General features: G+C 35.2%; 1 protein-coding gene across 5 annotated transcripts in view; it reads left to right on the forward strand.

The window, feature by feature from the left end:
* The window catches only part of STIM2 (stromal interaction molecule 2), a 134,376-nt gene that overhangs the window by 74,571 nt on the left and 34,796 nt on the right, over positions 1-25,009 (forward strand). For all 5 annotated transcript variants that reach the window (XM_031941950.1, XM_031941945.1, XM_031941948.1 and 2 more), the window contains one exon: positions 3,171-3,285. In XM_031941950.1, coding sequence (XP_031797810.1) covers positions 3,171-3,285 — 115 coding nt within the window. The remainder of the gene's footprint in view (positions 1-3,170; positions 3,286-25,009) is intronic.

Genomic DNA, 25,009 nt, shown 5'->3' on the forward strand with positions numbered 1-25,009 from the left:
TCTGTGCTCAAGGATCTTTAGTGGCTCACTATAGCCTCTCGGATGAAAGACAAAATCTTCAGCCTGATATTGAAACTCTTCATGATCTGGCTTCATTCTGCCTTTCCAAGCTTATTTTACATTTCTCCCTTTTATCCCCTCTGTGCTCTAAACAGACTAGCTTTCTTGCTGTTCTCAAACTTGACATTTTATGACCAGCTTTTCTGCCTTTTCACAAACTGTCCCAACTCTTCCCCAATTCAGAGCAATCTCCCCACTTCTTTCTTTTATTTTTATAATAATAGCTTTTTATTTTTCAAAATACATGCTGTAGAGGGCTAGAACCCTGAAAAGGTAAATTTGAATCTAAGACAACAAAGCACTTAAGACTAATTACTTACTCAATGTGTGATAATGGTTCTGTAAACATATGATGATGTGATGGCCCTTCTCAGGATTGGTGCTTGCTGAATGTGTTGTGTTGAGGTAATCCGAGGCAAGAATTGGAGGGCTGAGGGAGAGGGTCAGAGCCTCTCTGCCACAGCATGCTGAGGAGAGAGGACTTCAGGCTCCAGACTCCAGAGTCCAGGATCCATCTTTGACAAGCCATCTGGCAACTTCCCTGCCTCCTTCACTTCTCCTCCTAAAGACCAAGGACTTTGAGTAATCCTGAGGCCCTCCAGAAAGTTAGTCTGGACATTATAACATACAGAGATAGTTTTCAACATTCATTCTCCCAAAACCCTGTGCTCCATATTTTTCTCCCTCCTTTCCTACCTGCTATCTCTTTTATGATCTCCTTGAGATACACACCCAGTAGAGACATTGCTGGATCAAAGGGTGACACAGTTTGATAGCTGTTTGGGCATAGTTCCCTATTGTTCTCTAGAATGGTTGAATCAGTTCACAATTCTACCAACAATGTATCAGTGTCCCAGTTTTCTCACATTCCCTCCAACATTTGTCATTATCTTTTCCTGTCATCCTAATAGATTTGAGATCCACCTCTCATAGAATTCTTATTTTCATTTAAGATTTACATTCCCGCCAGTAGGAAACCTCTCTGGGTCCCTTAGTTCTTTGTGCTTTCTTTTTCCTTGTCAAGCAAGCCTGTTTACATATTATATCTCTTTAGTGAAATTGCTTTTTCAGATTGTCTTTGTAACCTTGATGTGTAACAAAGAGCATAGTGACTTGCATGAGAAAAGTGCATCATAGATATAGTTTGTTGGATTGATTTGGTGGGTAGTGATATTTAATCAAGTTAGCCCTTCTTTTGAGCCTCGTTAGACACTCTTTTCTCATACTTCATGTTCCAAACTTTATGTTTCACATATGCCATCATATGTGCTATCTTGTGTCTTTTCACTGAGCTTCTCACATGTATGGAATCCTTTCTCAATTCTATCTCATGAGGCCCATCTCTTTCTTTTTAACACATATTTCATGTGTCATTTTCTGCATAAGGCTTTTTCTGATCTTCCCTTCTAATCTTTTCTGTGGCAATTGCTCTCTTTTTCAAACTGTCTTATATTTAACTAAAATACTTAAATACTATATTTATATTGTACATACATTATATATATATATACATACATATATATATTTGTTATCTCCCTTCTTAGATTGTAAACCCCTTGCAAGTAAAATTTATTTCTTTCTGTGTACTTGTGTCAGCAGCTCAGTGCCCAGCACATAGTAGGCACTTTATCAATACTTGTTGATTGGTTTCTAAGATTCATTTGTCATTGAAACTTTTCAGTCTTTTTATAGTTATGTACGCTTCCCTATAATTTTCCCTTAACACAAAGTTTTGAAAATTTTTATACCTCTTCTTTGGGTAAAAAACTCCTTGTGATTGATTGTTCCCAACTTTCTCAATCAGGGGAATCAGAATCTTTTCTTCTTAGTGTTACTACACTACACTACAACAAAGGATTAAGAATAGAGTCCTTATTGAAAGTATGATTTCAGTGGCCTGCAGAACTCCTATGGATAAGGAAACTGCCCTTAGCAATGTAGACCACCACCATCACTGCAGCTTATTGTCTTTGAGGGTCTTTAGTACACATCAGTATTTCCAACCTTGAAGCCAGCAGCTTTTTCTACTACGCTTACATACTGACTTTCTGAACAAAATAAGTAAAATGAATTTTTTTGTAGTTTATACAATATCTTTATTTGAGATTATGGATAAGGCTTAAGGAGCAACTACTTTCAAGTGTGAAAATCATGTTTTTCTAATCTGATAGCAATACTCCACTATTGGTTACTTTTGACTTTAACTTTGACACCATCCCTGCTTGTTGCTGCTATTGCCGCCATTTATCTGGTTTTAGAAAGGGCAAAATACAAATGTTTTAAATAATAGAATATCTTTGGACATTATCTTCTTAATAAGAAATAACTTTAAGAAGACATTGTGACACAGTAGCGTGAATGCATGGTTCAAATTAGAGCTCTGCTGCTTGGAGTCTTTATAACTGGGCAAATCACCTTACCTTCTGAAACTGCCATTTCCTGTTAAACAGGAAAAAGAGAGTGGAGGTGAGTTGGACTAGATTATCTCTTAGTTCCTTTTCAACATGAAATGTGTGAACCTGTATAGTATAAGTATGTATATGGAAGTACATTTGGGAGTATACTGTGGCTAAGAATTATTTAAATAATCTTTTCTCAAAAATTATTTATTATAAATCTAAAGTATCAAAAATATTTCATCAGTTTTTTAAAAATAAGAATTGGGAATTTATTTTAAAAGAAGTCTGAAAAACTTCCTTTAAATTTTAATATAAACTTTTTCCATTTTCCAAAAGAAGCTTCATAGTTGAAGAAATAAATGTTTTTTAATTTCACTGCATAATGCTAGTATTAAGGAACAACTAGATACTCTGTTTCTTGAATTGACTAGGGATTGATTCATTCAGTCAATATCTGCTTCTGCCTCCCATCATCCTTATGTTCCTTATGTTCGGACCAAAGTTAGTATTTTCTGGTGTCTAGATGTTCTCAGTTTTAGAGGCAACTTCAGAAGTTATCTAATTCTATCCATAAATAATAAAGTATAAGACTTTTTTTTTTCCTTTAGCAGTACAGTTGAGTATTTGTTCTATTCATCAGTTCATTAAGAATAACATTTAATTTTCCTTCTAGGATTACTAGCATTTAACCTAGTTTTTTTTCTTCTGTAGTTTATCAGAGAAGATATGAAATATAAGGATGCTACTAATAAACATAGCCATCTGCATAGAGAAGATAAGCATATTACTGTTGAAGATTTATGGAAAAGATGGAAAACATCAGAAGGTAAGAAAAACTCAAAATGCCAAGATCGAAACTTTTCATTTTTCCCCATTTATTTTTTGTTAACTTGTGTGTTTTCCCAAAACATTTAGTGAAATAATTTTTTTTCATTAATAATAAATGTCAGTGTCTGGTGATAACTTTTTAGCATTTTAAGGTTTAATTTACTTATGGACATATTTAGTTTATCAGTCACTAAGATATATTTCTGTTCAAATAAAACTTTTTTGAGTAACTTTTGGTTTTGAGAGGCAAATGAAATACTGAAGGAATGCTAGAATCTAATAGTAATTTTGATATATATATTTTTAACCAAATTGACTGATTTAAATTCTGTCTCCTTTTCCTTTCTTCCCAAATGTTGGCAAAGTAGAAGTTGGAATCATTAGTACACAGAGAAGGGAGAAGCAGTGAATCATGAATTCATTTGGATACTCAACCTTTATTGCTATTAAGTTTCTTATAGTTCTTAAAACTGGCATTTATTTCACAACTGTACTGAATGATATCAGCTCTGAGATGGATGCTGATTTAAATCCTCCATCCCCAATTCTTCTGTAGGTTTCCCAGATCTTCATTTTGCTCTGACTCTTGGAGCCACAGTTCTCTTGCCCTGGGACCATTTGTTCTGCCATTGCTTCCCAAAGTCCTCAGGGCTTTGCCATCTGGCCAAGTACTTTTCTATTAGAATCTAAGGACCATTTGATCATTCCATCTTGGCATGAACTCTTTCCTCATTTATGGTTATTCTTCCCCAATTAGAGCATCAGCTTTATGAAAATAGCAGTTATCTAATGTTTCTCTTAGAATCTCCAGCATTTAATACATATCTTGGGCTATAATACATGATTAATGTATGCTTTTCCATTCCATAATACTTCCACCTCCTCCCAAAGTTGTTAGTTTTAAAGTTGGAAAGCAGTTGCAAGATAATATAGTAAAGAAAAATGGAAACTGGAAGGAAAGAGTAAAATATTTAGGAATGTAAACAAGAATGCTAAAGAAATCATGCAAAATATATGATAGAAATTAAAATTTAGAGAACATTTTTCTAATAATTTATGTTTGTGATTTTCCAGGTGATCTTTTACCTCTTTTTCAAATAGAAGCACCTATAAATTTATGATTATATATAATAAAACAAAAGGAATGGAAATAAAAATATTGTTTATTAAAGGAAGAGATGAATGCTTAATTGATTCAAATGAAGGTAAAATGAATATTTATAGAGGTTTTCCCAACCTTTATGTTTAGAAAAAGGAACAAAAAAAGTATGAGCAGTAGATTGATATAGAAAATTAAAATGAAAGGGAAGACCTGGTAAAAAGATAATTAAAAAAAAAATTCCTAGTCTTTTAAAATCTGTTTTCAGTGATTTACATAATTTCAAGAGGATTAGGATGTCATTGCAGAATATTTAGTGATTTTGATATTTTTTTGATTAAATAGTAATTTTATTGTTTCTTATTGGTAATTATAATAAGTTCAGCTTGTGTTAAAGAAGTTCTTTAAATGCTTCTGTTCGAATAGGGAGTATCCTTTAAATTGTAAATCTTTAAGCTTATTACCTGTATACAGACAATTACTGGTGAAAATTAATATGACGTTAATTTTCTTGAGAATAGTGCAGCACTAGGTAATAAGCATGGCTTTGCTAAGTACTCATATCAAGCTAATTTTTATCTCTTGATAAATAGAATTAACAGATCAAGAAAGAATGTTAAATGTTTCAAAATAATTATTTATTTAGAAGTCTGATATCTAACAGTTTTGAATTTTTATTTTCCATGACTCTAGAATAAGTGGAAAAGCACTTTGTGCTCAGTGCTAGAGTATTAGTATAATGGTGGTCACAAAGTCTGTGCACTTTATTTTATGGGAGCATTTTCTCAGTTCATCATCCACATTAGTATGTAGAAAATCAAGTAGCAAATTAAAAGTAGTGAGGGCTTTTTTGAGGGTCACTGAAAGTTAAAGGAAATTCTAGTATTGTACATGTAATATAGACACTAGATGGCTATAAGACTTGGTGTATAGGTGCAAAGACACTAATACTTGGGCTTTAATCCATTCAACATCAGGTATCTTTCCATGTCTATATAGATTTGAGTTTATCCATCTGTATCATGCTGTAGGCATATTATAGGACCAGGTCCTCTGAAAAATGAGTCAAAAAGTTATAAAAAAGCAATGTGGCACTACCCAGTCCAAGGATCCCAGTACCAAGCACTGTCCTGGCAGAATAATAGGTATTTATGTTATGCATTGGATCTATCAAAACAGAGTCAGTGTGTTCCGCTATGAGAGACTGGGTGCACATAGTATCATCTTAGAGCAATTTCTATCAAAAAGTTGTTTAAATAAAAGTTTTGGTGCTTAAAGTGTTAAGTGCAGTTGCCTAAAAAATTCAGTTATATGGACCATCATTTGCTAAGATTCTTCAATCAACTCAGTGATAACCATTTTTGGTGGACCTTGTTTTCTGCATGATGATGATATTGATTTTAATGGCTTACTTGATCTAGATCTTTAAAGTTTGCAAAAATGCTTTACATATATCTCATTTGATTCTCACAAGAATCCTGGGAGGTGAGTGTTATTATCTTCTCCTTTTTATAGATGAGGAAACAGACAAATGAGCGATGAATAGGGTCATATAGCTACTGAGTCTCTGAGACATAATTTGGACTCAGATCTTTATATCCCTAGACCCAATACTCTAGTCATTGTACCATCTGGCTATATACTACATCAGAGATTCATTTAAAAAATGGAAAAATATGAAACTATGTTTTTGGAAGTCTGAATCTTGAGCAAAGGGTCCTAACCCAGGATCCTACAGACCATCAAATAGTCCATAGTTCATATTTCAGAGGATTCTTTTAACTGACATGGGGAAAACCTCCATTTTTATTTTCTTTAATTTTATATATTTTATTTTATACATTTTAAATGTTATTCCAGGATGGAGTCTATAAGCTCCATCAGACTGCTCGAGGGGCTCATGACACAATAAACAGTAAGAATCTCTTGATTCTAGAGATAGTTTGTTGCTAAATAATTGTCAGTTGGGGAGAAATAAAGTTATACAGGTATGTTTGTATTGGGGTTCATAGGTTCTCATTTTTGTTATTATATTGAATGATAATTCCATTTATTTGTTTGGTTTGCAAATGGCAGCAGTTCAGTGAAAGCAGTGTTGTTCAATGTGAGTGATTTTGGAATGTCATTAGAATTCACAGTGATTTTGATAAGTGTGAGAAGTGAATTAAAATATGGCAATGGAAAGAATTATATACAATATTATATGAGATAATTTTAGGTTCATAGTGAAAAACATTTATTCATTAACACTGTACTTTGTAAGCAAGGATACTGAATAGATCAATATGCTATATAGTATTCCTAAGAACTGCGAAGTAATCTTTCCTACAGGACAATAGTTAACTTTTTTTTAAGAACAGTGTGTACAATTCTAGGCTTCAGAATTTAAAAAGGTTATAATCTGAAATCTTAAAATAAGTTTAGGAAAATGCTATTAAGTTATTACTTTTTTGAGGGGAATTATAAAGATCTGAGTTATTCATATGGAGAGAAGAAAAGGATATAACTCAATTTGATATTAGTTTTTAAGTAAATAGAAGTGTCTTATCTTGAGAGTAAGTCTTTTCTGTCTCCTTTGAAAATAATAGAAGTGCAAATGAGTTCCCATTTTATTAGAGAAAGTTCAGGTCAAATACAATGATGATGCTTTACATTTGGATAATGCTTTATGATTGATAGTAAACTTTCACATTCACTGTCTTTTACCTTACCTGTTGACTTACAACAAATTTGTGAGAAATTTATGGCAGATAAAATTATCCTTATTTTTAGATAAGGCTGTGGGCTTTTGTTACTTGTTAAAGTTGTTTAAATGGTGTGACCAAGATTAGAACCCAAGTGTTCTGAGTATTAATATGTATTGTGCTCCCTCTTAGATATAAAGAATAAGTTGCTGATAATAAGGATTGTTAAATTTTTAACCTTCAGAAAGATCATGGCAATTGCTGTTCTCCAAAATAGATTATTTTTATTCGTGATAAGATGTAGTTCTAATGAAAGTAGAGTTTTATATAAAAGTATGTCTCTTCTAGCTCTTCTGATAGATATTATAGTAAAGCTAGGTGAATAATGGCTGGTTAGTTTATTTGTTTAGGAAATGAAAAGGGGCTCTGTAAATGATCACTATTCAGAGGTATCTAATATAGTGTTTCTGTTCACATTCCAACCCTGATCACTTGTATTGAGTGTGTTATTAGGCAAGGAAATGCCAAGAACTGCTAAGAAAAAAACTAAAAATTCCAACTATATGAATGTAGAGTCAGTGGAATAACAAACAGATGTATGTTGGATGAGGATTTTATGTGTGATATGCTGCCTGCCATGCATTGTGGGGGATGCAAAGACATGGCTGCTTATACTCTCATCACAGAGAAAACTTTATATATATGATGTAATAGAACTGTATACTCCTGATCTTTGGTGGGGCGTGGACCTGGGTTGGAAAAACCCTAAATCTCAACCCCTCCCAACCTTTGGGAGGATCCCTACCCTCCTACTTGATTACCAGGGGAAATACTTCCAATGGTCAAGAGAGGTTGAGATTTAGGGTTTTTCCAACCCAGGTCCATGCCCCCTCTCCCCCCCCAAAGATCAGGGGTACACAGTTCTGTTACATCATGTATGCATCTGTATTTCCTTCCATTTTATCAATAATTCTAAAAAAAGTAATTTCCCCTATAACAGAATTATAGTGAATTCTCTCTTGAGACATGAAGCTACAGCAGATTTTGGAGAAGAGACTGAGTCAGGCCTTTGAAGCTTGTGGGTCCTTCTGTCTTGGGGCGATCATCTAAGTGTCTCCCCCTCCCCCAATGGTGTTCTTAGCCTTGAGCTGTCAGGCTGCTCCCTTGTTTAGTCAATTGCTCAATCTTGTTGTCTCTGCCTCCACCACATCTCACTCAGGATTCCTTCCCTCACTTAGCCTTGCCCTTTCCTCAGGTCCTCATTGCTTCTTATCTGCTTTCTTGCAGTAGGCTCCTAATTTGCCTCCCTGCCTCCTGTTCTTTTCCATTGTATTTTCCAAGCAGCATCCCAACAATTTTCTTAAACTCCTGTTCTTTTCCATTGTGTTTTCCAAGCAGCATCCCAACAATTTTCTTAAATCCAATATACATCACTTCATTGCTTCTTCCACTCCAGGAGTGTCCTATTACCTTTTGCATCAAATATAAATTCTTTTCTTTTGTTTTTACAGTCCTTCACATTCTATTCTACCTAATTATTTAACATTATTATTCACTGTCCCCTTTTTGCACTCTAGTCCAGCCAAAGGAGTCTCTCCCTTCTCTGGGAATGTGAAGGAATAACCGAGGACCAGGAGGAAGATATTCTGTGCAGTCTTCTTTTTATTATAGTGTGAGGGTCAGAGTTTTCTGCTTTTTAGTCTGGTGTCACTAGCATCATTTCCTTTTCAGAGTCAGTGTACAATACACACTTTGACATTTCTGTCTCCCCCTTAACTATCAATACCTAAAACCACAGAATTTCAAATAGTACAGTTGTGATGTTCAGTAACATCCACAGAATTGTAAACAGAATTGTAGTGATATTTATCACAGAGAAGAAATTATCATAGCAAGATATTTACCTCAAGTATGTCTTTGATTCATTCTATAGTAAAATGCCTTTTCCTGTCCCAAGTTTACCAAGTATATCTTTGATTCAATTTATAGTTAAAATGCCTTGTTCCTGCCACATGCATTCTCCATTAAGATTATCCTGAATTTACCAAGTGTAGCTTTACAATTGTTAGTGAGATGGTGAGCCCATAGTTTGAATAGTTCATCCCAATAGAGAGTAGGTCTCAAGTAAGACCTGGACTGAACCCTTGCTGTTCATAGACTTATTCAATATTGGCCCTCTACAGGTTCCATTTCTTTAAATAACTATTCTTAATTTTTCCACATGCCAATTTCTTCTTTATCAAAAACAAAACAACCTTTGGATTTATCTTTGATATTTTATGTATCCTTATTTATTTACCTGTTATCTCATCTGATAGAATTAAGATGCTTTTAGGGCAGGAACTATTTTGTCTATATAACCAGCACCTAGCACAATGTTCCAGCTTACCCAAACATCCTTCCCTACCCTCCAAAATCTTTACTTGATCCATCCATCTCTGCTTGCTATCATGCTATAGCTTTCCTCCCTTTTATGGTTAAATTTCTTGAGAATGTGGTCTTTGATGTCCCTCAGGGCTCTGTCTTGGATCCTCTTCTCTTTCCCTTCTGTATTATTTTTCTTGATGATCTCATCAACTCCCACAGATTTAATTATCATCTCTATGTTAGGGATTCTCAAATCTGTTTATACTGATCTTCACATTTGCAGCTTCAGTTGTTTTTTGGACATCTCAATCTTAATGTCCCAGATTGAACTCATTGGCTTCCCTCCTAAACCTTCCCTCTTCCAAACTTCCGGATTACTGTTGAAGATCTCACTGTTTTCCCAGTCTTCCAGCTTCTTAACTAAGTTGATTTCCCTGCCTCAAGTTTCTGCCCAATCCTGTCCATTTTCCACAGAGCAACCAAAGTACTCTTCCAACTCAGATCTGATCATGTTATCCTCTAAGTTAGTAGCATCCTATCACCTTTAAGATCAAATATACCTCCTTTGTCATTCAGAGACCTTTTACAACCTAACCCTCTCCTTTTTCAATCTTGTTACAACTTATTCTTTCCTAACTGCTTTGTGATTTAGTCTTCTTGTTTGCTTGAATTTCTTGGAATCTTAACTAGTTCTCTGATTTTATACAACTCCCCATTGGATTTTATCAAATTCCCTGCTCTTAAACTGGTTAAGACAGGTGCTGTGGAACATTTAGAGCCTCATCAGACATTGGACTCCAAGGTCATCGCCTGTATCCTGGACCATCTGCGGTCCTGACTTTCTGGTCTTGCTTGCCAAAATGTGGTGTTCTCTTCTTTTTCAAATACATAATGGTTCCCTCTGGGAGCAGGTTTCTCAGGGGAGGTTCTCTGGAGGCAGCCTTAGTTCAAAGTAATAATCACTCAAAATGCAGCCAGCTGATAAAATCCAAATGTTTATTTTCTCCTTCCAAGTCTTGTCTCTTTCCTTGGGCCCGGTTAGCTTTCTTAGAGCCCTCTCTCCCTCCCTGGTTCCAAGAGCTCTTGTAGCTTGTCTTTTGCCTCTGCCAGCTTCTGCCTCTAACTCAACTCCGACTCGTGGCTTCTCAGTCTCCAAGTGGACTTTGATGACTCTGGAAGAGGGAGTGAGATGGGCGACTTTGTGCCAGTCTGTCTCACTTATACCTAAGTCATGTACTAGTTAGAATATCACCTTATCCAAGAACTTTCAAGGACTTTTCTCACTTAATCTCAAAGATTGGGTAGATTGATTGACTAGGATATATTTTCACCTCATAAATATGTTAGGACCAAACTTAGAGATGTGTTCTATTTTGGGGCTAAATAGGATAGGTTGATTTTGACCTGATTCTTATACTTTGCAATTCACTTGTATCATTCATTCTTTGAATCCATCCATCCATCCATCCATCCACCCACCTACCTTTTGTTGTATATGTGTTATTTCCTTCAATAGAATTTATACTTCTTGAAGGTAGGGCCAATTTAAGTTTTATTTCTCTACCCCCCTCACCAAAAACAGTGCTTAGCACATGGGAGCACCTTAATAGATATATATTTAATAAAAGGACATTAAAATAATTTAATAGGCCCTTTGAAATTGTTTTGTAAATTTGTTTTCACAAAGGATTTTAGAAGAGAGTAGATAAAAGCTAATTTAAAAGCCAGGAAAACCTGAATTCAAATTTTTCCTCCTGGACATATCACATAATCTCTCAGTGCTTTTCAGAACCCTCTTAAGGACTAATTTGCTGAGAGGGTGCCAACCTGCATTGTAAGGGGAGATTTTGTTAATAATGTTAGTGACTTTAGTGTTTCTGGATACAGTGTTTTCATCACTATTTCTTTTGTTTAAAAACTGTAATTTACAATATTAGTAAGTTTTTTCTATTTCTAATACTCTGAGTTGAAAAATGCTCCAGAGAGGCAAGTGTCATGTTACAAATAAAGTCTTCTGAGACCAACTTTGTTTAATCACCACAAACAATATGCTAAAGACATCTGTTACTTCTTTTTTGTTTTTGTTTTCTTTTTTCAGTGAAGTTGACTTATTTAACATGTGGTTGGAAGGAATGTCCAAATTTAAGGCTGTTGAATTTTGTTGCCAAAAACATGATGGCAATTGTGGAGTTATAGCCAGAAAAAAACCTGGAAACCTGTCTAGGCCAAGCCTTTTCATTTTTGTGCTAAGAAAGTTAAGGCCTAGAAAACTTAGTGCACATTCCCAAGATTGGACAGTAAGCAGTGTAGCTAGCCTTTGAATCTAGGCTTTGCTTCTAAGTCCAGCTAGCTCTTCCATTGCATCATGCTCTTTCCTTCTAGTAAAACCCCCTCTTGTCAGTTGTTTAAAATAATTTATAATATGACATTTTTCTGTGCTGTCATGTCAGGTGGATATGGAACAAGTGAAAGTATTTTATCATGTTATTTGTGAGAATTTGTCATCACCAGGTCAACAGGATCTATTATTTTGAGCCGTCATCTGGAACTTGCAAACAACTTTGTCTATAAAGAACCTCTTTGTCTTGGATGCAATGGGATTTTTACTGTATCATTCTATTGGTGGGGTTCTCCACTATTCTGATAGCTGGGGAAAAGGTAATATTAAGACATTAAGAAAAAATTTAATGCTTTGTAACTTTATCTGTTGTTTTCTTAAAATTTTGGCTTTCATAAACTTTTCTATAATATTCTTATTTTAAAGATAAACATATTCTTCAGTAAAGAAAGTATTCATTTTTCATTGTATACAGTGTTGTGTCCACAGAGTAAGGTCTGTTTTTTGGTGACATATACATACAGAATATTAGAAGTGTTGTTATTGGGACCTCTGATGAAAAAGCCCTTACTTTCTCTTAAATATAAAGTAGATCATAGATTCACATTGATCATTAAAGAGTTCTACAAACATTATAAAATGGTCAGGGTAAGTTTATTAATCAAGTAGATTAAAAGTTAGTTTAAGGATTTGGAAATTAGGAATTTCCTATAAATAAGAATTAATCTATGTACTTTCAGTTACGGGCTGCTGCTGATCCTCTTTTAATCAAATAACTCACTTTGTGGTATACAGAAGTAGCCAAATAAGTAAGTTTGGAGGTCATAAAATGTTTATTAGTTTCTGAGTAATGATCATCTGGTTACTGTTTCCATAAAGATGGGTATCAGGGATTTGTCTGATTATGTTAATTTTTTCTCTTCATTTTTCACTTTTCCTGTTGGGAATTATGAAATTGAGGGACCTGAAACTGAGGAATCTTCGAAATTGGAGGACCCAAGAACCCATGATGTCTAGTTTTTTTTGTTTGTTTTTGTTTTAAAGATGAATAAATAACATCTCTTGCATTTGAGGAAGATATTTGCATTTCAGATGGACTTGACTTTCTCTTATGTACCTTTTAATATCTTGTTTGTCAGCACTCCAGGGTACAGTAGTTTATAATTTGTGTCAAGAAAATGTACATAAATTAGCTGCATCACCGCTATCTTTCTGTACTTTTTTCTTCGTAAAATCTCTGAGAATACATATTTTCACTGTCAGGTTCCTTTGTAAGGTAGAATGTTTTCCAGAATGTAATTAACTATGTCATGTTTTCAATGTAATTTGCAAGGTATGCTTTTCAAAAATTGAGTGTGAATTTGTGCAGAATTGCCTTCTTATGGTTTTCTACACACCTGAATTGCTCTGCATTTTTCCTCTGCTATGTTCACAGACTCAAGGGATACCTCAAGTTTGGAAGTACAGTAGCAGAGCCTTCTCCAGAAGGTAAAAATGAGGGCTGGCCACTTGTCACTGTTTGTGATTCACTATTTAGAATCCATGGGCTTGTTTTGAACAGTAGATTGTTTTTTGTTATTCCAACTACTGAGAGCAAATTGAAGTGTTGCACTGAACTTTCTTAATCTTTGAGGGGGTGGGGAGAGGTTGACTTTTGCTTACAGTCCTGGGCATTAAAATGCATGCAAGCATAAAATATTTATTAACATCCAATTCTACTCCAAACAGGACTAATATTTTATTGTATCTCCTTTTTAATGTGGAAGCAGAACTTTTTTTTTTTTTTTTTTTTTTTTTTTTTTTAGTATCCCTTCCCTCCAAATGTGTTGATTGTTTGATTACTTTAAAAATAATTCTTTTGTTTTCTTTAAACCTTCTTCATTATGCTATCTTGTTTATTGATATAGCTGCAACAGGGTTGGAAGGTTTATAGTTATACAAATTAGATGAAAAATTGAACTTTCAAAGATTAACTTTGACTATGCAGTTCATTTCTTTAAACATAGTTTAGTTTTGTTGTTCATTCTTTTTTTTTTTTTTCAGTTGTGACCAACCTTTTGTGATGCCTTTTGGGGTTTTTTTTGGCAAAGTTATGGGTTGGCCACTTCCTTTTCTGGTTCATTTTACAAATGAGGACACTGAGGCTAACAGGGTTAAAAAACTTGCCCAAGATCATGCAGCCAGTAAGTGTCTGAAGTCTGATCTGAACTCAGGAAGATGAATCTTGCTCTCTACAGGCCTATCACTCTATCCACTGGGCTGCCTGGCTGGCCATCTTAGGTTTTAGACTCCAAATTACTTTTTGACATCTGGGAGAATATTAAACAAAACAAAACAAAAAACTGCCATATCTTTGAGATAGTCAAGGATCCTGTCTAGAAAGCTCTTTTCTTTCTATCGATATTCAGTCTCTCTCTTCTGTAGAGTATAATAATCAAAGCTCAGGTTAATTGATTTCTATGTATTATATCATGTAGTTACTGGGCATATGAAGATTTTCTTAACCAGTGTTTTTAGTCATGTTTATTATAGCACTTGGCCTTTTTTCTTTTTTTTTTTTTAATCTATCTTTTTACTTTTAGCTTCACTCAAGTTTAAAGCATATTGAAGAATGTGAATCCTATATAAATCCTTCAGACTTCACAGTTCATTTCAGATTACTTAAGTAATCTTTTTTGTTCTTTTTTTTAATTAAAGGAGTATAGGACAGTTCAAGTAATGAAGGGACAAATCTATTAACTGGGAGAAGGAAATTTACTTGGTTCTTCACTTAGAAGGTTTTGTTTGAATGCATACTATATTTGTATGTCCTTACTAAGAACTCAGTATAGTTGAGGAGAGAATATTTGTACACATGAAACATTTAGAAAATATTTTAAGTGCTAAATTATTAACCACTGATCATGGCACAGTAGCAAATCAGAAAAGGGTGTAGTGCATTGGACGCTAATGTTCTTCACAGAATAGTTGGAATTTGATCTAATCCTTGGAAGATGAGAATGAGACAGATGGGAGCTAGTAGGGAAAGTGAGCCAAACACCTGAATGAAGGGGCAGAGGCAAATAAGAACATGAAGTATTCAGGAGATAATGAGGATACTTTGACTAGAACAGAGGATGTGAATTTAAGATGACTGGAAAATGAAGTTAAATGGGTCAGATAGCATTTGACCAGTTTATGGAGAATCTAGAAAGACAGGGAGAAGAATTTGGATTTAATATAGGGAGCTATTAAAGAATTTTGAGCTGAGTGATTTGATCAAAGTTGTAATTAAGAAAAAATTGTCTGGCAGTGGTATTTAAGGTTAATAGATATTGGAGGCTTTTGTAGTAATTCAGATGTTGGATGATACCATCATAGACTAAGATGGTAGTAATAGAAATAGAGGAGAATATGTGAATGCAGGAGATATTTTTAGTGAAAAATCAACTAGATTGAGTGCCAGATAAGGTATAGAAGTTGAAGGACCAACTCCCAAGATCTCTAACCTTAAAAAGTTGAAAGAACATATTGTTACTAATAATGAAGGAGTAGTAGGGAAGGGAAGATATTTTTGGTGTAGAGTTAATGAATTTTATTTTGGATGTGACAAGTGTGAATTGACAACACAAATCCACATAAAGCTAACATGGCAATTGGAAACACAGACATGCATTACAGCTTGAAGCTTGGTACTAAATATGTAAATTTGAAATTAATTCCCATAAGTTATAATTTGTCCAAGGGGAATGAGTTAACTAAGGGGAAGTGAACATAGATAGAGAAGAGTAGTACTTTCTGAGTCTGAGGAGATAGTCTGAGGAGAAAGACCTATAGTTAGAAATAAAGTAAAGCAGACAGTTAAGGAGTGATCAAAGACTGAGGACAGAACCAGGAAGAGGAGGGGATAATCACTTGTTGTTTGTATGTCTTTGAAGAATTGGGTGAGAAAACAACTCAGAATGTACTGACTAATGTTGTACTTTTAAATAGGAATAGTGTACTTTTACATATGAGTTCCGTTCACTCATATGTGTGCTTTTACTTTAATATTATAAGGATATGTATAGTAAATATTTTGACATAATGAATTTTTTAAAAATGCTAACACATTGTATTTGTGATGCTCAAGAATCTGAGTATTTTACTGAGTTTGAGAGTTACTCGCTTAGAATGCAACAGATACATCTTCCTATTAAAGATGTTCTTTTTAAAAAATTCACTTATTCTTTGAGGAAAATAAGGGAAAACCCCCAACTTTTCTAAAATATGTGTGACTAAGCAAATTCCTGCTTGGGCCATTTCTAAAAATGTATTCCCTGTGAAATAATTTTATTTAATTTTCTTAGAAGATTGAGGAGAATAAAGGGTAAATCAAGAAATTTTGTCTTTGTGAGTTAAGCACAGTTGTTTTTGTTTTGATTTTGAACAGTTAGCATTATACGTTTATAGAAATAGAAACTTATTATTTTCCATTTTTGTCTAGTCCCAAATCTTTGTTGTCAGCAATCTAACAATAAAGAGGCTAGAGTCTTTCTATAATAATCGAGGTTTCTGCCTGCTAGTCGCACACTTCTGAACAACTGCCTGTGACCTTAACAAAGGTAAGCATATCTCAGAATGCAGTGTGAGTTACTTTAAGACAGATTTTTTTTTTCAGTGAGTGTCTGTTGATCATCAGATTTTCCTCATCAATAACATGTATTTTTAATGAGCATGCTAAAAGTTGCATGAATCCGATTATAACAATAATACAACACACGTTGTGTTTGTAATTGGGGGCTTTTGAAAAAGGAAGGAAAATTTTGGTGCTGTTAGTAAAAATGTGTTTTAGGCTTATGTCTGTATTATTTACCAGTTTTTTCTCTTCCTGTCTCCTCCTCCCTTTCCTTTCCCCCTACATCCCAACCCAAATGGGTGGTTTCTGAGAATGATAAAATACATATTCTCCATGTATCTTATAATAGAATCTCCACAGAAGTATTTTGTTGAGGATACACATACAGTCTTCAAGGTTTTGGAAATTAGTGAATGACTATTATATTACTTTCTGCACAATGTATTTGAATTTCTTGGTATAAAGGGTGCCACATTTCTCATTACTTTGTAGTTTTGTTTTTAAAAATTTGAGCTTTAATGGGTCCCATGCTTCATCAAATGGTCTAATGTGATTTTGGAAAAAATACAAAATCAGAATTTGAATTGAAAGAGATCTTAAATATCTTTCTAGATACTCTTTATTTGTCCAGCTCTTAGGTTTTATGAGGATAAGATAAATTTCTCAGTTTAAACATAAACTACTGCTGTTTTTGCTATTTTCTCTAGGAATTTAGTTATTTTTTGTTAATTATCATTTTATTACTTATAAGACTTGAAGCAGTTGTTTCTCAAAAGGTCCAGTCCCAGGCATTCTGGAGACCAGAAAGCTGAAGGGCAAAAAAAGACTCATAAAGGGTTCTGTTCTGTTACCACTATATACCTTGAAATTACCTTCTTTTCTTACTTAGTAGCATTGATGCACTGAGAAGATAAACTACTCCAAATTTACTCTACATAACATAGAGTTTTGATGACTTAGTTAACAAAAAGGACAAATTTGTTGCTGACACTGAGGGATGAGATCTGAAAAGTAAAATTTACAGGTTCTTTTTCAGCAACTTGATAAATATATCAGTGTAAAAACAATATGGTTTAGTCTATCAAGGCTCTGAAATCTTAGAGAAAGTATGCCAGCTGAGTTGTTTAAGGAAATATTGGATATTCTGGAACAAGGAAAGTTAATTAAATTAATCTCTCCAAAAGGCAGCAGCCTAATAGTGTTCCTTTCACTTAGGCTTATAAATGATTTCATTATTGCCACTGCTATCAATCAGACAAATCAAAAACATTCATTCAGGACCCAGACTAGGTACAGTCTGGGCTCTAGGCCAATTACAAATTTAAGGGAAGACATGATGGTTATTAAAAAAAAAAAAATTGAAGGACTATAATGTCGAAGAGGAATTATAGGGTATAACTAGAATCAGGGAGGAAGAAGTCGGGAAGACTTGAGTGTAAGCTCAACCATCAGGAAGAACTTGCTAAAAATCTGAACTGCCCAGATGTGGCCTTGGGGGCTTAGGCCTAAAGTGCTTCTCCTTTGTGGTGAACACTATCTCCACCTATGAGGGAAAGCATACTGTATACAGAGTGAATACACAGAGATAGGAAGGGCATGTTAACAACTTGGGGAAATCTGGAAAGATAATGTGAAGAGAGATGGCTCTGGAGCCCATAGCATTGTCTCTATGGATAACACATAAACCTAACGCTGTGGGAGGGAGAGTTTTGTTCTTATCCTGGAGGGAGGGGTAAGATGGAGCTAGATTATTAAAAAAAAACTTCCAAAGGGTTTGTATTTGACATTGCAGACAATGGGGAGCCACTGCAGCTTCTTCAGAAGAGAAATCACAGTGACATGATCAGACCCGAGCTTTAAGAATATTATGTTGGGCTACTGGAGAAAGAAAGATTTGAGAAAGGAAGACTAGGCAGACTAGTCAGGAGGTTGTTACAGTGGTAGCAGGGGGACTGGTGATACTTTCAATGGAGAGAAGAGGAAGGATAGATATAAAACTGGTGTGGAGATAGAATTGATAGAATTTAACTCATCTGTAGGAAATGAGAGAGTAAGGAAAAATGATGATTACATTACATTATGATTAATGTTTTACAATTATTATCTCATTTGGTCTTCACAGCCACCCTGGGAAGTAAGTGCTGCTTTTATACCCATTTTACAGTCAAGGAAGGTGAGGCAAATAGAGACTGAGTTGCCCAGATTCGCACAGCTAATGTCTGAAACTGGATTTGAACTTAGGTCTTCCTGATTCCAGACCTATCACTCACTGTATTCACTACCATGTTTACCTCTAATTACCAAATTGAAGACTAGGGTGATTTTAGGATCGTACCTAACATTTAACAGAATTAAATTGATTATTATGGGCAATTTATTAAAAACAAAAGGAATGTTCATAGGTTGTAATAAAAGTGCAAAATGGAAGTTGCTGGGGAATGGGATCAGGGAGGAATCAAGCTGACATTGAGAGTGGGCTTTGATCTATGCTTGCTTGTCTTAGAAAGTTATCTACCAGCTCTCAGAAGTTAAATGATTGTCATAGCCTTCTGAGAAGTCCATTAAGCACAAGGCAGTAGAATTTCATGCCCTCTCCAGTCATGTCGATTTGATTGTGTTTCTCTGAGAGAAAAAAAAAGAAGTAGAAAAGAAGAGAGGGAGTATGGGACTACTTCAGACAACTGATTTTTCTACTAGGTGTCTTGGTAGAATTCTTGGCTGGGATGCAGATGTGTCCTGGGTCAGCTAGTTATAGAATGCAGAGGTGCTGTTCGACTTCCATCTTTGATAGTTCTGGCCTAGTGGTGTCCCAAAACCGAGTGGATTAACCCAATGGGGTGATAGAGGGAGTTTGGAAATGTGAACAGTAGCAAGAGGTGGGCAGTAGCACAGATGGCAAGATGCCTGTGTTGTCTGGGAGCACTGTGCGGCTATGTTGGTTGCATGGCTTTCCAAATTACACCCATCAGTAAAACTGTGTTTGTAGGAAGGTGTTTGTAGTGCTGTTTTTGGGAAATTCTGTCACTTGAGTTTACTCAAAGTTCTTGCCAAAGGTAGCAGTAGAAAAGAATGAATCTAAAGTTATAGAATAATAGGTATAATTAAGTTTTAAAAATAGCCCATGGTAAACTTAGAGAGTGTAAGACCTGTATATTTACCAAATCATGAAGTTTTTAAATAAATTTACTTATTCTTTAAAAAAACAATTCTAGATACAATTTTGTGTTCATCGGATTTGGAAAAAGTGTTTCTATGGCTGAGATTTTCCATGGAAATATATTTGATTCTATGAACTCATTTAATGAAACAGTAACTATATTCCTTGATACAGTGCTGTTTTAAAGTGATGTAGTAATAATTACATTCTAACATTTTTGGCAATAGTTCTTGAAAAAAATATCATGATGTGAAAAGAACTCTGTATTTTAAGTTGAGATCTAATTCAAAGTCTGCTGTGGTCATTTAGAATCTTTGTCATCCTGGTCACTTGGATCAATGAATCTACTTTCTGTCAAGCACTCTAGAGATACAAAAATAAAAATCAAATAGCCCTTCCCTTCAGGAAGTTTATAGTCTATTGCCAAGCAGACATAGAGTTTGGATTTATTTATTTGCAAAATTGACACAGTAATGCTTTTAATACCTACCTTCTAGGATTGTTGTGAGGATAAAATGAGGTAATGAATTTAAAAATATTAAAGCATTATATAAAGCCTAGCTATTTTTACTTTAGGTAGTAACTGAGAAGTTCAATTTAGCATTTCATCTGTGTAGAAATGATCATTGAAATCACAGAGGATAGATCAAACCCTCATGGGAGTGTTAGTATAATAGAGGCTTTGAAGAGTTTTTTGGTGATCTACATGCTTTAGGATCAGGGGTATGAGTGATGATCCAGAACAGGACTTTGCAGAGTGGTCAGACATACAGTGAAGCTTTCCTCACAGAAGCCAAGAGAAGAGAGAATGTCCAGGAAGGACAATGATCAGCAGTGCCAAAAACTGAACACAATGTCAAGGAGGGTAAGCATTGAGTGTAAAAGCCATTAAGATATGGCAGTTGAGGTAATTGATAACCTTTGATAGAACAGCATAGTGGAGTTAGAAATTCGATTTCAAGAAACTAAGAAATGAAGAGGTAGTGAGGAAATAGAGATGAATCTGGGAGGTTGGCAGTGAAAAGAAGGAAAAAAAGGAAGCTGCCTTGAATGCATGGCATAATTAAGTGAAGATTTTTTTTCCCCAAGGATGCAAAATGATCTGAGCAGGAGGGAAGGAGGCAATGTTTAGGGAGAGATTGAAGGTGGGGGCAGATTGGAATAATTGTAAGAACTGATTTCTAGATAAGATAGAATGAGATGTATGTAAAGGAGCAGATTAGAGAGGTTAGCTTGGGCAAAGGAGGTGAGAACTTGTGGAGGTGCAGAGAGGTTTTGAAGTATTGCAAGTGGGGGAGGAGGAGGAGTACATAGCAGCTGGCCTCAATTTCCACAGTAAAGCAAAAGATGTTCTGAGGAGGGAGGGATTATGAAGCAAAGCAGGTTTTCAGAGAGCAGAAAGTTGGAGTAATCGCTAGGGAGGATGATAGTCCCTTTTATTTGGAGTAGACCCAAATCTATAAATGGCCCCTTGCAATATGCTTGGATATTCTTGAAGATTTGTTTTGATGTTTGGTGTTAAGAAGTTTGAAACAGTTTTATCATTATTTATTAAAATGGAAATGAAGGTTATAGAGCTGCTCTTATTTGCTCAAATAAAGCAAGTTCTACATATAAGATTCTATGTAGTGTAATTCATAGACTAAACTGTCCATTCTTCAGAAATGTTACATTCTGGTCTATATCCTTTAAACAAACAAACATTTAAAGGAGTTGTATGATAGACCATTGCTAGGTTTATATTTAAAGCTTTTTAAGTTTGGTTGGACTTGATAGAGTTTGTTTTACTGACATAACCTGTTATAACCCAGGCTCTCCTCTATTCTGTGATTTGGCATTAGATTACTTTTGCAGTTTCAGACCTATTCTATCGTCCTGAACTTAAATTTTTAAGTTTCTAACTTTAATTTATAAAATTTTAAATTTAAATGTCAAAAAGAACATTTTCATGAATAGATGAGTAAAAGAACACAAAAAAAATTTTATTTGAAATTGTCTTAATTTTTTATGACTTAGCCTTAAATCATGTATACAATAAAATATACATATTCAGAATTTTCTTCTGAACTGCCTTCTTTTCTCTTATATGCATTTTAAAAAAAAGTTTTCAATGACTCTCTTATTTTGGGGATCACTATTGGTAATTCCTCCTCACCAACCTTCCCAAACTGAGAGAAAGAATGAAAAAGTGATCCTTGTAACATATATTCAGTCAAGCAAAAGAAATTCACATAATGGTATGTCTATAAATGCATATCTCTGTGCTATCTATCCATCACCTCTGTGTCTGGAGCTGAGTAACTCTTATTTCTCTCATCAGATTTTAAAAGTTTGTTTGCTTGTAACTTTCTTCTCCCCCCAACGTTATTTTCCCACTTAATATCCACCGTCTTCCACAATGCCACTTGTTTTCCAATAGAATTTGATGCATTTCTGCAACAATCTCTTTTCTAAGTGTGTTTTCCATTTTAGATAAGGATGAAATTCATATAATATATATTCTGCCACCCTATGATACATTTTGTATACCTCTCTCATTCCAATTAGGATCAATAACAAGTACCACCCTACCTTCTTCCTTTCTCCTTTTTCTACTCTTCAAATACTAAGAAGAGAACCAATCTACCAACATTTCCTCTTTTTTTCTTACCTTTCTCAGGACCCTTTGGACACCTTAGGGTTCCAAAGGGATCCTTGCTTCTCTTCCTGTTAAAATATCAGTATTACATCATCATAAAGCTCCTTCTATTTGCTCCAATAAATTTACCTCTCTGGATTTCTCTGGACCACCCTTGTCTTTATATTTTACATTATTATTAACTCTAGTCTTTTCATCAGAAATGCTTGCTAATCCTCTTATTCCATTAAAGATCTCTCTCCCTCCCCACCTCCCAACTCTGGTCCTCCTGTAGGATAATACTCAGCTTTGTAGGAAAATTTTTTCTTCTTTGTAAATCTTGTTTTGCTTTTTGGAATGTTATTCAAAGATCTCTCTCTTAAGTAGAATGTGCCAAGTCTTGTGTAATCCTGACTTTTGTTCCTTGGTATTTGAACTGCTTCTTTTTGGATACTTGCCATCCTTTTTCTTTGAGGTAGGAGCTCTGGATTTTGGCTTCATGTTCCTGAGACTTATCCTTCCTTTGGGGACAGTTGGTGACTTCTTTCTGTCTTCGCTATGTTCCCTGGTTTTAATAGATCTGAAGACTGTTCACTTAGGATTTCTTAAATAGTGCTTTTTTTTGGGGGGGGGGGGGAGGTGTCTGAGACAGCCTCCAAGGTCTCTTTTAACTCACAATCTCTGATCCAAAATGAAGCTTTTTAGGACTCAGGGTAAAAGAGCACAGCAGACCATCATGAGCACAATGCATACTGTGTATTCTGAAGATTAAAAGCTTGTCTGTTACAAAATGGGGGGACTAGATTAAGCTTCTTTCCCCCTTCCCCATCTATTCCTTTCTCATTGCTTCATAAAAGAAACATTTTCATTTATTACCAAACCTACATAAAATGTATTGCATTAACATGGATTCTCTAAAGTAATGGTTGTTTATTGTGTCAGGGAGACTTCTTAAGTCTTTCATGCTGGGTTGTTTTTAGTGGGCTTTATTGTATTGGAGAGTTGGTGGGGGAAGGAAGGTGTAAGCAGACTGCCAAGGTAGGGGAGGCCCGGATGTGGAGGTATTCAAAGTCTTCCACACCCGGGCATCCCCTACTTTGGCAGGGGCTTATTGAATTGGGATTGGGGAGTGACATGGAGTGGATTTTTGCTTTAGGAGATTTAATTTGACAGCCGAAGGGAGAATAGATTGGATTAAGGAGAGAACTGAGGCAGTGCTGATGCAGGAGTCTAGGTGGAAAGCATTGAGGGCCTCTTCCAGGGAGGCTGTGTCAGAAAGCACACGCAAGAGAGATTGCAGAGGTTAACAGGAACATTTATGCATGTGCCGAGTACGATGCTGGGTGCTGGAAACGGAAAAGCAAAGTGCTCCATTCCCCACAAGAAGATTGTATTCTGACCTGGCACTCAATTGGGAGAATTTAAAAGTGTCTGTAAAAGTACATATAAAGCAGCAGACGTGAGATCTGGGGACTGGGGAAGACAGCAGTAGCTTGAGGGACCTCAGATTGGGCCAAGCAACTAAACAGTGCAAAGGCCCACAGATCAGAGCTAGAATATCCCGGGTGTGGAGAGACAAGAAAACCAAATGGTCAGGCTTCCAAGTACACGGGAAGTGAAAAGGGTGGAAAGGGACAGTTTGTGAAAAACTTTAAAACCCAAACAGAAGGGGTTATATTTCTGCTAGAAGTCATTAATTGGGTCATGGGATGGCATGGTAAGATAGGTTGCTGTTGTTTTTAAGCAAAATAGTTTAAGAAAAGAGAAAAATGATTTTGAAAGAGATGCTTTTGTGAGTAGGCTAGAGAGAATCAATTAGGGAGGAGCAAAGGAATGACTTACTGCAGTGAAAACCTCATTGAGATTATGTGACATCAATTTGTAGTGGATTTAGGCAGCATAATTGTGTGACTTCTGGGTTTGGAGTATGTTGTATGGTGACTTGGCACATTTGGCAACGAGTATAATCATGATGGGATGAGAGAGAGAGAGAGAGAGACAGACAAGACAGACAGACACGCATACACACACACACACAGACACAGGGAGAGGAGAGAGGAGGGGAGTGTAATTTGAGGAGAAGATATTATGTAGAGTTGAGCTTATGATTTAAATGGTAGAAATTAAGAAAGGAAGAGAATAGCCAGAAATGGGATGTCGGCATAGAAAAAGTATTGAGAGATGGAGCAATTAAATGTTAGTTTGGGAATGAGGAATAGATTTGGGAATAAGGACAGAAAGAAATGGGATGATACAAGGTTATAAGGAAATAACATTAATTTAGAGTATTGGTTTTAGAAGTGGAAATCAAGTATGATTGATTATCTTTCTGTGTGACTGAAGTGGAATGGAGGAGATCAGTCCTAAAATATAAGAAAGATTGAAAAACTGGGAGCAGAATTTGGAGGGAATAATCTACATGTGTGTTGTTAGTTTTGATAGTAAGATAAGAGAAACACCTTCAGGATATAAAGGCACCAAAGATTGACAAAGAGGAGGCAAATTATCCTTAAACACAGTTATGTCTTCTACATCATGACTTTCCTCATTGTAGTTTCAGTATATCGTGGGTTGGCATAATAAATGGGAATTTTTGGGAATTTTGCAGAAGCTTCACTTGACATGCAAAGAAGGCAAACAAGGCAGATAACAGTAAAAATTTAGAAATTCAGACTATATGTAGAATGCTTTAGCCCATAAAAGAAAAAAAAATCAAGCTTCTTTGGTAAGAAGGGCAAACCAAAAAAATTTTATATAAATTTTCCAGATCACAGGAGTGCTGTACTCTTTACTCCTGTGGTATGGAAGGAATAATTATAAGAATGATGATTTCCTTGGAAACTTCAGGAAATCAAAAAAAGAA

Source organism: Sarcophilus harrisii, chromosome 6 (assembly GCF_902635505.1).
Source record: "Sarcophilus harrisii chromosome 6, mSarHar1.11, whole genome shotgun sequence".
NCBI lineage: Eukaryota > Metazoa > Chordata > Mammalia > Dasyuromorphia > Dasyuridae > Sarcophilus > Sarcophilus harrisii.